Source organism: Poromitra crassiceps, assembly GCF_964638095.1.
Source record: "Poromitra crassiceps genome assembly, chromosome: 7".
NCBI lineage: Eukaryota > Metazoa > Chordata > Actinopteri > Beryciformes > Melamphaidae > Poromitra > Poromitra crassiceps.
In genome coordinates this window covers 35711583-35725186 of record NC_139628.1, presented here as the reverse complement: position 1 = coordinate 35725186, position 13604 = coordinate 35711583, and the positions used below count along the sequence as shown (strand labels likewise).

The 13604-nt window shown below is 47.7% G+C and overlaps 1 protein-coding gene across 1 annotated transcript in view; it reads left to right on the top strand.

Annotated features, from left to right (window-relative positions):
* LOC310780144 (adhesion G protein-coupled receptor L3) overlaps nucleotides 1–13604 on the top strand; it is a 212853-nt gene that overhangs the window by 65834 nt on the left and 133415 nt on the right. The window contains exon 3 of the mRNA XM_083640702.1: nucleotides 2276–2385. Coding sequence (XP_083496828.1) covers nucleotides 2276–2385 — 110 coding nt within the window. The remainder of the gene's footprint in view (nucleotides 1–2275; nucleotides 2386–13604) is intronic.

Below are 13604 nucleotides of genomic sequence, written 5' to 3'. Positions count from 1 at the left end.
CGCCATTGATTTGCACTTAATACATTTAATTGTAATTATTTCCCCTCGCATTTTTACCCCTCTGCGATATGCGCACGCCGTGCAGGCAGCTATAGGGGGGGCAAACTGATCGGTGGCGGCCGGTTTGTGGCTGAGTGCAGAGGTCAAATGCACAGCGGCGATAAAGAGATTTTGAATGTGGGTCAAGACGGATGTTGGGGCGCGGATCAAAGTGTGCAATCCTCTTCGAAGATGTATTATGATGTTTGATCCCACAAGAGGAAGTTGTTACAAACTATGATACAAATTTCCAAGTGGGTTTTAGCTGAGCTTGTTGTGAGAAACATAGGGGCATGTAGGACCATTGCTTTGTTTACGACAGGTAGAATAGTAGTGCTTTGCGAAAACCAGGCAATTTTCAAGTTTAATCATGAATAGATCACAGGTGGACTATACCTCACAGATATATCATGTTAGTGAAAAGAAAGTGTGTGTGTGTGTGTGTGTGTGTGTGTGTGTGTGTGTCTGTGTGTGTCTGTGTGTGTGTGTGTGTGTGTCTGTGTGTGTGTGTGTGTGTGTGTGTCTGTGTGCGTGTGTCTGTGTCCATGTGCATTTTCGGCCTCTCCCCACTTCCATGTCCTCTACCCACCTGGCTTTCTAATTCTATCTGACACTCAATCTTCACTTCTGCTCTGGCCCGCTGATTACAAAAGCGCCCAGGTTCCAGACAGAATCAACGTGAGGGCGCGGCTGAGAGGAAGGGTCCACCACAGATGAGACGGGAGCCTCTATAATTGTTTCTCGGTTTCATAGGCTTGACCCCTTATTTATTTGACTGGCATTTACTGCCTAGGAATTAACTCTTCACAGCGGGGTGGGGGGGGCGGGCGGGTGTGGGGGTGGGGGTGGCTGGCGGGTGAGTGGGGGGGAGGTGTGAGGGTTCATGAACCCATAAAGCCGGGATGGGCGCGGCGCGTCGGACCATATCTCATTATAGGGGCCTGCTTTCAAACGAGATGGGTCCCTTTTTGCTTGTCCCTCACCGGGCGGGATTGATTGGTCGGCAGCCAATCAATGTTAATTAAGGTGTAGGGAAGCCTTTAATTGTGGTGTGTGAATCATGGTGTCAGACCCCGCCTTGACCTTCGCCAGGCTTCACACTGCAAACGGCCTTGCTGGGGAATAAATACCTCTTATATATTGCAAGATAATGGTGGTCTGTAAATGGGGTATGGATGTGATGGACGATGGCTCGGTGTATACTGTAACCAGCAGCTAGGAGGCCTTATCAAGATCACATGGACAATGGCTGTTGAACTAGAGGCGGCGCTTGACCTTCATATCCTCCTCTCCTCTCCTCTCCTCTCCTCTCCTCTCCTCTCCTCTCCTCTCCTCTCCTCTCCTCTCCTCTCCTCTCCTCTCCTCTCCTCACCTCCTCTCCTCTCCTCTCCTCTCCTCTCCTCTCCTCACCTCCTCTCCTCTCCACTGCTCCTCTCCTCTCCTCTCCCCTCCTATCCTCTCCTCTCCTCTCCTCACATCTCCTCTCCTCTCCTCTCCTCTCCTCTCCTCTCCTCTCCTCTCCTCTCCTCACCTCCTCTCCTCTCCACTGCTCCTCTCCTCTCCTCTCCCCTCCTATCCTCTCCTCTCCTCTCCTCTCCACATCTCCTCTCCTCTCCTCACCACCGCTCCTCTCCTCTCCTCACCCAAACGCATGCAGAGTGGCCACCGATCGATTCTCGTCAAAACATTTAAGAGTTAATGTTGTGCGATAAGCGTCGCTATTATGAGAGACGCGCGCCGTGCATACGAAGCGGGGCTTTGATTGATGACTGCCAAAAACAAAATGGCAGCTGAGAACGCCACCAGCACCCGTAATTGTGTTTTTTAATGAAGACCCGCATTTCACGTCGGGGCTGATTTCGCACTCAGTCGATTGTGTCTTTTGCCGCCGCCCGCCATCCGCCATGCGGTAATAATAGCGCTGCAGACGCCGCGCGGTCGCTCTAAACTAAAGCCTGGCTGTCTGTAGATCCGTGACAACCCCTCTTCCTCGTCAGACGGATGGTTTTACCGATGACAGCGTGCTAATCAATGCTTACTGAACCTGAAAATATGTGGACTTTATCATCTCCGCCACGGATTGAAATTCTTTCGACTCCATTAAGCACACACTAACCATTGGGCTGATGTGCTCTAGCGCGGCCAATCAGTGGGCCGTGATTGTGTGTGTGTGTGGTTTATTTTTTTGCTGTGATTTTCTTATAATTAATTTGACCTTTCACCTTGTCTTTTTCAGATGTAATAATCGGACGCAGTGCGCTGTCGTGGCCGGACCGGATGTCTTCCCCGACCCTTGCCCCGGAACCTATAAATACCTGGAGGTCCAATATGAATGTGTGCCCTACAGTACGTATTCTTCCGTTCTCCCTATGCACTCCTGAAGACGGTCTCTAATGCTGGGTGCTATACCCATGCTCACCTCCTCCTAACAGCAGGGACACATCAATAACTCATGCTAGTAGTAATGTCTCCGTCTCGGAAGTGTCATTCGTTTCAATCAACGACACTGCAGCGGTGCCTTTTCAGACAACAAATAATATCTCCGATCTGGGAAGGAAACGAGAACAGAACATAGCCGTTATTGACAGTGTTGTTGTCTAAATGTGAGAAATGCTACAGTATAGCAGTGTGCAGGAGTGTTTACCCATCATGTGTCTATTGTTTATCAGTGGCCGTATCTGATTGGAGATTAACGCTCGATTAATTTTCCTTTCATCCTGTATGGCAACAATTATGTCAGCAGTTTTGTCATAATAAGTAACATCTTCTGTTGGATTTGCGTTGTTGTGTACGGTGCTGAGGGTTTCACGTCTGGACTTCTGTATAGATATTATGATAATAAGCTGTCATAAGAAATATAATATGACACCGGTGTAGATTTTTGCCACCGCATGACGCCGCTAATAGGAGCATGTAAATTGTATTGTACACCAGTATGCAACAGAGAATAAAACTGCACATCGTCTGATGTATTCACAGCACAACGGATAGCGTTTGTTGCATTTCACTTTGACAAAGTAGTCGTCGTCGTCAGCGCGTTTTCGTCAGCTCGCCCCGGATCAGAAGGCGGAAATATCTTTGAGGAATCACTTCTGACAGGGTTAGCACAGCAGCATCAAAGGGTTCCTTTGAAACACACTTGTGACGGGTTCAGTTCAGCTCAATGAACGGACGCCAGCTCAAATCTGGACTGGTGGAAATGGACGAAACAAAAAGAGTGCAGTCGGTGTAGCAGGGTCAAAGCACCGTAACACGACTGGAGTGGAAATGGAACGTTTGGGCAGAGAACGGAACGATCGCCATGGGGGGGGGGGGGGGGGGGGGACAGGATAAACAGACAGAGAGGAAGTCAAGGTGAGGCCAGAGGAAGTGGCACGGCCATTACCATCTGACAGTCACTATTGTGTTATGATGACCTTTGAAGAGGGGGGGGGGGGGGGGGGGCGCCAAAATCACAACAGCCAATTACTGTAGGCCTGCCAAAGTCGTCACATGTGCTGTAGCGTGATTAGAAATCGTACAGTATAAACCTGGGATTATTTGGTCCTGGGTATTTATCTATGCGGTGTGCAGGCGCTTGACCGAGCCAAACTCTGAAAATAGCATTCAAATTGACCCTCGTTTAAACTTGTAATGACGTCACGGGGCCTGCATAGTATTCAGCAACTTTCGTGTTATATACATACAGTATTTATTTATTTTTTACCTGTGATCCAGCACACAGCACACTCTGCTATCTTACCCGCCCAGTGTCAGTGTCATATGAGAGCTGCCACAGCAAACAAATGCTGCTTACTGTAATTTTCCTACATGTGAGACACGGCCCGTAAACCGTGAATTACTGTAACCACTGAAGCATTCAAACACTCGCTGGATGAGTTTCTCCTTCATTATTCCAGCATAACAATGGCTTTCTGCTGTGCTGGCATAGTGCTAAAACAACTTGAGCAGTGTGGAGAGAGCACACTAGCAATACAAGACCCCATAGGTTATGTATGGGGTGTACTTCATGCCCCCCCAAGCGTGCCAAATATGAAGGTTTAGACAAAAATCATTCAATTAAGCTCTTCGAGACACTCGGGAAAATATAGTACAGGTAGGTTTTGTTGAGCGTTTCTGAATAAAGGTGCGTTCACACTGACCTATTCAAGTTTTTCGCTGGCATCGAGTTTACATACAAAGTCAATGCAAACGAGCGATTGAGCGTATATTCGCCCGGGAGAAAAATCGCTGGGCGTCCGAGCGACAGAGACAGAGCGATAGGGCGAAAATTCGCTCGTCGCCCGAGATTAAATATCCCAACTCGAGCGAAATTTCGCTGGCATCAGTCGCTCGCTGTTCATCGCTGATTGGCTGCCGTGTGAGAGTGAGTCAAGGATCACACTGGCTTGGAACAAACCGCTGGTTTATTGTGTGGCAACAAACCGCATTGACAGCTGATTGACAGGCTGACAGCTGACATTAAGTGAAGTCTGTACTACCGGTATAGAGCTCGCATTAGGAGCACGCTGATAGGCTTAGCTTGTAAACAACTACGGTGGCTCGTAGTGGACAAACATCATGACATTGCGTAACGTTATAGCCCCCAGATGTCCGTCAATTCTTGTGCCTGTTGACGAGCGATTTAAACACAGCGACAGAGCGATTCCAAAGGGTTGAATCGAGCGACAGAGAGAAAAATAAATATCTCGGTGTGAACACAGCTTTAGTTGACTTTAAAGTTGATCTTTTCAGATGTGCAACTCGGCTTCCAATGACATGAAGTTTTTGTTATTCCTCCATCATGGCGATATTCCGTTTTTATTAATAGCAGGGTATGACTCTTGTCACAATCCTACTGTTTTTCCCCTCCAGTGCATTTTGCTGAATGGAGCCATTTGGGTCTGTAATCTTTGTGACAGCACAGTGGATCTTCTTACCTCCCCGATGATGCAATCAGGCCTTCTCAGTGGGAGCGCGGCGCAGCCACCGGGCGGCTCTGCTGATTTGTGTATCGCTGACACAGTTGATTTAGTTAAAGCTACCCGCCCGCCATCATAATCGCTTACCTCTCCTGAGTTGCTGTCCTGAGGTCCGACACGTTCGCTTATTCACAGGATAGAGACACTGTGGAGCGCGTCATCATTCAGAAACCACGCCCAAAACGGGGGGGAAACAAACCCCCCCCCCCCCCAATCCTGGCGTTTTCCTATGTCACGTGTTGCACACAAAGATCATATATACGGAAGATGAACACTCCAACTTACTTCCTTGACAGCTAGATCCACATTTTTCTTCTTAACAATTCTCAATGGCTTCCTTGTTTTGCTCGGGAGTGCAAAAAAACTTTAATTGACGATTTTTTTTTACATTTGTTGTCTGCGCAGCCCACCACACAACAGCTTTTAGCTATGTTTAATTCAAGGAAAATGACGCTGGTCTGTGGAAGTGAACGGAGAGCTTTCCCCCGTGATGGGCGTGGCCTATTTCATGCAGTGTCTCTATAAACATGGAGTGATATTAGGAAAGGGGGGATGGTTGCCTCCCTCCCAAATTCCTGAGACTGAAGGATTTGAGTGTCTTAATAAGAGAAGCATCCGCCCATGACTCCAACTCTCCCCCATGATGGAGTCCTGACTCTGTATTCCACTGGCAAGTTCTCTCTCTCACTCCTAATACTCTTTCTCTAAGTCTCTCACTCTCTCTCTCTCTCTCTCTCTCTCGTTCACTTACTTTTTGTCCTTTAAGTGCTCTCTCTCTCTCTCTCTCTCTCTCTCTCTCTCTCTCTCTCTCTCTCTCTCTCTCTCGCTCCGTTTGTTTCTTTCCCATATCCCTCTATTTGCAGTCTCTATTACCCCCTGTCTCTCACCTTTCCCGTTCTCTTCCCATTCGCGACTACACGCCTTACGCCTTTCCAGTGGAGTTTTGGTCCACGTTCTGCTTTAGGAGCTTCGCCTCTGTCAGGATAAGTTACAGCCCTGCTCTCCGTCTCCTCGTCAGCCGGCGGGATTGTGCCATCAGTTCGGCTCGCAGTAACGGCGCGGAAAAGGCGCGCTGAATCGATGGGACACTCGCCGCAGCATACAATATTGATTTTATTAATTTGCGATTTGATCCGCTCCATCACTTGTAATGGAAAAATGTTAGAGCGGGTTATCATCACACCGGGAGCGCGGATGGTTTTGCCTGTGCGATATGGCAATGTCACAGCGCACGGCAATCTATCATGTTTTCACTCCCCATGTCGTCTGAATAATTATTTGACATAAGCTGTGTGTCGTGGCATCAGCGGAGCAGCTAGCTTCATATTCAAGAAGGAGGAAATTGAAATAGCACTGAGCTAAGATAGAAATGGAAACATGCTATATTCCAAATAGCCTTACTTCCAAACATAAAACTCAATAACATGTGCTTGGATTTATTCTTACAACGCATTATATAAGCCATAGTTAATCCATGTGAACATCAGAATAGTTTTCTCATCTCCCAGCCCAGAGCGCTCTCTCACCTTTTGGTACCGGTTGGTACTGCGGGGTTAGCGCGTGCATTTCACAGATTAGTCCGGCCACCCTCAGGCCTGAGCGGTGTGCCGGCCCCCTTTATGATAACTCATAAACATGACTCTGCCCCGATGGCGGACATCTGTCCCGGCCCCGCCCTCTCACCTTGGCTGTCCAGAGGCGCCTGTCAATTCTCTTAGTGCCTTATTAAACCTCTCTCTCTCTCTCTCTCTCTCTCTCTCTCTCTCTCTCTCTCTCTCTCTCTCTCTCTCTCTCTCTCTCTCTCTCTCCTCTCTCTCTCTCTCTCTCTCTCTCACACACTCCGTCTTCCTCTCGGTGTGACTTCCACTTCAACACGCCGCTCTCTCCCAAAGGTCGAGCTTGTCAGAGGTCAACACCGCTGTGCCCCCCCCCCTTCCCCCGCAACACTCCTGCCCACGCCATCCACTGCTCTTCCTCTGTAACTGTAATGAAGCACCTGCAATCCCTCCGTGGTCCTCCAAAACAAAAGGCACATCCAAACCTGGGTGGCCACTGCCTCTCTGTTGGTGACAGCTTCCTTGCTTGCTTGCTTCCTCCGATACATGTGCAATCGCCAGCTGCTTCTTTTCACCCGACAGCGAGGAGTTTCACCCCCCCCCCCCCCCCACGAATGCCAAGAGAAGGCACTAGTGCGGCGACTAGGACTCATACCGCACAGCCAATTGTGTCTGTAGGAACGTCTGGCCAAGCCGGAACGTACAGCTGCCGGGAATTGAACCCGAGTCTCTGCGGTGGTACAGTAGGCGAGTGCTTTTACCAGATGCCCCCCGTTGGTGACAGCTTGCTGTTACTTCCCTGTCCCTCCTCTCTCTAAAAACTGTCATGACTAATTAGATGCGCCTTTGCATGTAGTTTCAAATGGACTGATCTTCGTCCAGGCGAGCGGGCAAACCTACCAATCCCAAACAGGAAGTAGGGGATAAATACATGCATGCAACCTTTTTTGTTCAGTTCCCTATGCAACATGGATATTTCAGTATGAATGGAGGATGAGGTGGAGATAAAGTGGGAGACAAGAAGAGAGAGAAATAACAAAGGAAGAAAATCCACTGGCAACCCGTCACTATACATAAGCTGCTAGTTCCCCCACTGTTTGCAGCTAATAAAGACAATGTAAAATCCTATGTTGCACAGTGGGAGCCGGCTCAGCTCTGTCAGACATGGCTCCCACTCGGCAAGCTGAGCCAGGACATATAATCGTGCAATCAGGTCTCGATTTGAATCGAATAATGTCCTCCTGAGCTATAGCGCCACTGCAACTTGCTGCGCAATTAACTTAGTTTTTATTTCCAACATATCTGATTGGTTTTTAATTAATTTCACACGGATGTGTAATCAATCTCTAATAACACACCTAGCAGGTTCATGGGGCCCTAATCGAATAAAGGGGCAGATTGTTTTGGCACGTTTCACCCAGCACCTGCTACCTGCTACTGTCCCTCCCTCCCTCCCTCCCTCCCTGTCCCTCTGCGTTGGCAGGTGAAACCATGAAACTGATGCTGTACACATGGCTATCACTTACAATGCAGCTTGGGTATAATGTGGTGTGATTACAGGCCCCATTATGCAACGGTCACACCTCCGGTAAACACCACCTGTGTGACCGGTAATGCGGACATTGTGATTGGTTGTACACCTCCAGTCTTTGTCTGGTCCGACTAGCCCCTTGTTTTTATGTCGTGACTCGTTACACATGAAACCACATTTTGATTGTTATTAAAGGAACACGGCAAAGATTCGCCTAGTTAGCTTAGCACAATGAATGGTAGTCAATGGTATTGGCTAACCTACCCCAGTTAACATGAGCAAAAACGTTAAATAAATAAATAAATAAAAATTAAAATAATAATTATTATTAACACATTGACTGCCAGCCGTTTTTTTCTTGCTGTAGGTAGCTTCTGCCAAGCCGTTTTTTTGAGGATTGTGGCTCATTTTACAAGCGCCGAGGATTATTTTCTGCTTGGAGTTTGTGAACATACAATATCTCAAAAGTACTAATAGAATGTGTACTTTCTCTGTCTAAAAGAGTTAGTTTGTAGAGTTAGTAGTTATGTAAGCATTATCAGTTGAATACAGCATGGTTTTAGCATCAGAACAAATATTCAGAGATAAACGGCTTTTTGTGAAATTCGATAGAGCTGTCACTTTAACCATTCATTTTTGGCTCTCTCTCTCTCTCTCTCTCCCTCCCCCTCTCGCTCTCTCTCTCTCTCTCTCTCTCCCTTCCCCTCGCTCTCCCTCCCTCTCTCTCTCTCTCTCTCTCTCTCTCCCTCCCTCTCGCTCTCCCTCCCTCTCTCTCTCTCTCCCTCCCTCTCGGGAGGGAGACGCACTAGGTTTAATCCTAGTGAGAGGGGGAGAGGGAGAGAGAGAGAGAGAGAGAGAGAGGGAGGGAGGGAGAGAGAGAGAGCGAGAGAGAGAGAGAGAGAGAGAGGGAGAGAGCGAGAGGCAGAGTTCAACTCCTCCCTCTTCTTGGGTGCAGCGGCCGTCACAGTCTCAGTGCTTTTGCTGCTCTCCTGTGCCTGTCTGCAGGCTGCTGTTTGAGGAAGTCGGCATGGACTCGCTCGCTTCTTGGGAGTTTTGGTTGAGAGAAGCTTTTGCGATTCTGGTCATATTTATGCTGCGTGTTTCAAAGTGTGTTCCACCTGTAATGTATTATGTAAATTTGCAATCCCGCATCGCCAGCAATCAGCGTGAAAACGAGAGCGTTTTCCCCCAACCATTTCATGAGAATGTAATACTGTAAAATCGCCTCGCCATTTCCTTGGAATGGCTTGCTCCCTTTTTCTTTGATTTCGCTCGTCTGGGGGAGCACTGTCAACACTTAGTGGGTCGGTAAAATAGATTATACACATTCAATACCTCCAATAATTGTACAGGAGACGTAAAAGGGATTGATCAACGCCCCACCGTCAAAAAAAAAAAAAACGATTTTTTTGACGTATCCATACGTCCTTGGCAGTGAAGCGCTGGATTTTTTTTGACGTATGCATACGTCGCTGGCAGTTAACGTGTTAATAATAATAATAATTATAATAAGCTTCCATATTGCTCATCTGGTGTAATCCAAGCCTCCACAAGCCCTGAGATGACAAGTTGTCTTGAAAATATGTCATTTATGCCCTATTTGACCCCTATTTGACACCTTATTTGAAATCTCACTATGGCAGGCTACAAGTAGCAGCTCCCGACATTTGTCACCCACATGACTACAGTGCAGATTTCAGCTAAAAACAGGGTGTAAATGATGTCTTTTCAAGTCAACTTGGCATCTCAGGGCTTGTGGAGACTTGGATTACGCCAGGTGAGCAGTATGGAAGCATCTTTTTTCTGTTGTTTTTATGTTTTTGCTCGCCTACCTCCTAACGGGGGTAGGCTAGCCAATTCCATTGACTGCCATTCATTGTGCTAAGCTAACTAAGACTCGCTATTTTTCTACTACACGCACAGAGAAGAGAAGAACATCTATCTTCTCGTCTTACTATCGGGAAGATGGCAAATAGATGATGAATCTCCCACAACGTTGTCGTGTTCCTTTAAGAAATGGTGTTCCAGCTAATATTGAAATATGAAATTGCTTTAACAGTTGCACACGCTCATTCTAACATCAACTACCTTGCAAACACCCGAGCAGTTGTCTCTTTGCCTTGGATAATCCCCCCAACCGCTACACTTTAAGCTACTTGAAGTGTTGATCACTCCGTTTGATGCTATCGCTAAATCTACTAAGCAGATTGCAGCATGGAAGTTCAGTGGCTTTTTTTGTCCTTGAGCGCTCCAATCCACATCCATCAGAGCCGGTGTGGGGCATCGCCACGGCGACGGCAGATACATCACTCAGCCACGCCCTCCCAAATGCCAGGGAGCATTAACTCCGCCTCTGCCACCTGAGCAACCAGGTCCACCTCTTCTCCACGTGTGACGGGGGGGGCTTTAATGCCATGTCATCACTCAGTGACAGCCGACCACTCCCATAAACCCGCACAGCGAGCTCTGATGGCTTACCGACACCGTCTCTGCACGCACAAAACGGGGGTGGGCTGAATTCACCGAGGTAGATCTTTGCAATTCCACAGTCATCGGTTTTGAACTGTGCCCCGCGGCACCTTCGCTGCTTTGCTAGGGATTAACTCGGTTGCGTTTTGAAACGTCTATTCATTCATCATAGGGCTCTGTAGGCTTCTGTCACGCCCCCACAGCACACTGTTTGACAGCCGGAGTGGGTAGAGAGGATCAAAGTGGAGGCACTTGTTTACTTCCGTGATCACGTTCTTATTATTAAAAGTACCGAAATAAATATCGAGATAAATGCAAAGAAATATGATTAAAAGTTCATACAGTGAACCTGGTTCAGTAAAAATAACAAGAGGCATGCTGATGATAAATGACATCTATATCGGACATTAGAAGATGCTTGCATACAGAGAGTCTTAATGCAATGCAATTGTAGATAGTATACAAAAAAGAAGGTGGGAAATATATAGGCTGTGATTACCAATGTGGATAAATTGTGGTGTGAAAGAGGTGACTCTGGATGTGGAGATGTCCCCCCCCCCCCCCCCCCCACTAATCGCTGTATAAGCTGCTGTAATCTATCAGGTGCTTGTTTCCGCTGGCTGCTCTCTGCCAATAAAATGCACACAGGAGCATCTTGGCTCAGACACAGACACAGACACAGACATACAGGGAAAGACTCGGACACAGAAGTAAACGCACAAACACACACACACGCTTCTAGGCGTGCTCGTAAACTCTTCAATCTATATATAATACAAACACAGCTTGTTTCTTCCACCAGCTCCCCATACCACCCAGCAGGACCCACACATGGCACGCGTGCGCACACACCCACACACGCGCGCGCGCACACACACACACACACACGCACACATTACACATACAATACTGTATGATACTTGTTGAGGCGCCAAGTGTCGAGGATATCACACTAATTAGAAGATCGGTCTCTTCGGGGGGTCTCTCTCGTTTTAACGATCACCCGACTAATCAAAGCTGGTTTCCATTTCCTTTTATTTTTTCCTATGTTGTTCACTGCTGTTCCACCATGTCTGCCCACGCACTAGATTAAACTCTCTCTCTCTCTCTCTCTCTGCTTCTCTGCTTCTCTCTCTCTATCCCCCCTCCCCCCCACCCTCCTCTTCTCCTCCGCATTTTCAAGGTCCTGGCAAATCAAGACATATTTCAGGAGGCGCAATTAGGTTATTTCTGCTCCAGTTGCGGCAGTTGTTCCCCAAAAATATATTTAATTTTGTTTTTTTTTGCCTGCGCTGTGCCTGTCTTTTTCTCCCGCTGTCGGCTTGGTCCCGCGCGGGTGGCGACTTGGCCGGGCGCCAAGTCCTTGCACCTGTCCCTCAAAGAGAGACAAACAGACACGCACACACACACACACACACACACACACACACACACAGCTTCCTGCATTGTCAAGGTTATGAGATAGCATAGCTGCTTCCCAGTAGGAGGGAGGGAGAGAGAGAGAGCGATGGAGACAGAGAGGAGACGCTGGGGAGCAGATTGAATAAGTGGGAGAAGGGGGCAGAGAGAACAGGCAAGTGGTTTGAAGGAAGAACGAGGCCTGTTGAGTTATGGAATCTGTAATGATGCTACGGGGGCCTGTGAGAGCCAAAAGAGGGAAATGATACTGAGATGGAGAAATGAAGAAAACATCTAGAGAAAGAGAGATGGTAGGCTGCCTGTCCTCCCCCATCCTTAGGCACATGCTATTCAAAGCCCAGTAATTTGTGTCATTAATTAACAAGCGGGTGGGGTGGAGTTCAGGGGCTTATACTCTGCTACTCCTCGGCTCAGAGAGGAGGAGGAGGAGGAGGAGGAGGAGGAGAGCGAAAAAGAGACGGAAATATGATGAAAAATATGGCCGCCATTCTGCCATGAATCTCTATTAGCGGCTAATGATACCATTCCGACACCTCTCAACCATTAGTGTGAAATTGGGAAGCGTTAATTATTGAAATGAAAATCCATACAGCTGCCGCTCTCTCACATGGCGGGGTTGGTGCTGCCCACAGCAGCTAAAGGCCACCGATGTTCGCCCGCTCAGCGTGGGTCTCAAACAGGAAGTAGACTACAGTGAGTGTTCACACTCAATTCTGAGGTGACAGTTATGGGTGGAATGCAAATGCAGTATTGACTGAACGACGGTTATGCATTGGCGATATCATTATATGGCATATAGGTTCTGGTGTAGCTCAACGTGTTATGACAGGAGGTAAATGTCAACATGTAAATGAGCGGAGCCTTATATTGAGGTCTACATGTATTATCTACACTGGCGTCGTTGACTTTTATGCAAACAAGCGAATGCATTTTTTAGCATTTAAATAATTATTTTGCCAGTCTGAGTAATATGATGCTTTATTAAATCTAGGTCAACTACTGTATGTAGTAGAAATGTACAATTGTTTTAGAAATTGGAGCCCCTATGACCAGAGAAAATTGAGAAAACGCCGTAGAGCGTGCGTCACTGACTCGAGTGATAATTATGTTCACGGTCCACACAAAAGGTTAGCAGAGACAAAGCAGCATTACTCTATGTCGCTTTACTGAGGCCTTTTCATTTACTAAACGTCTTTCCTCGTCGAGTCCGCACAAATCACACCCACTGTCACAGGATCGCAAAACAAACCAGCGCGCCATGATGTCGATCAACTCTATCGGAAACAACAGGCAGTCCCTAGCTGCTGGATGCAGCCGGCCGTACGTTTCAGGAAAAACACATACGCTGTTCGCTGTTGCTCTGTATTCAGACTAGTTGGCAAAGTCTGATATAATATATTCTGCCAGAACGCAAAGTCAGGTTCACCAAAGCAGTCTGCCCCTCTGACCAGCCTCTGCAGCACGTGCCTCTTGGCTGACTCTGTTAGCTCTCCCGTGGTAGCAGCTTAGCTTAGCTTAGAGTAGCTGCAGCTGAAACGTCGCTCCCTGTTCCGGTTGTTGCTTCCTCAGTTGTGTCTGATTCCACAGCAGCCTCATTATGTCGTAGTGGCGCTCTGCTCCGACCTTATA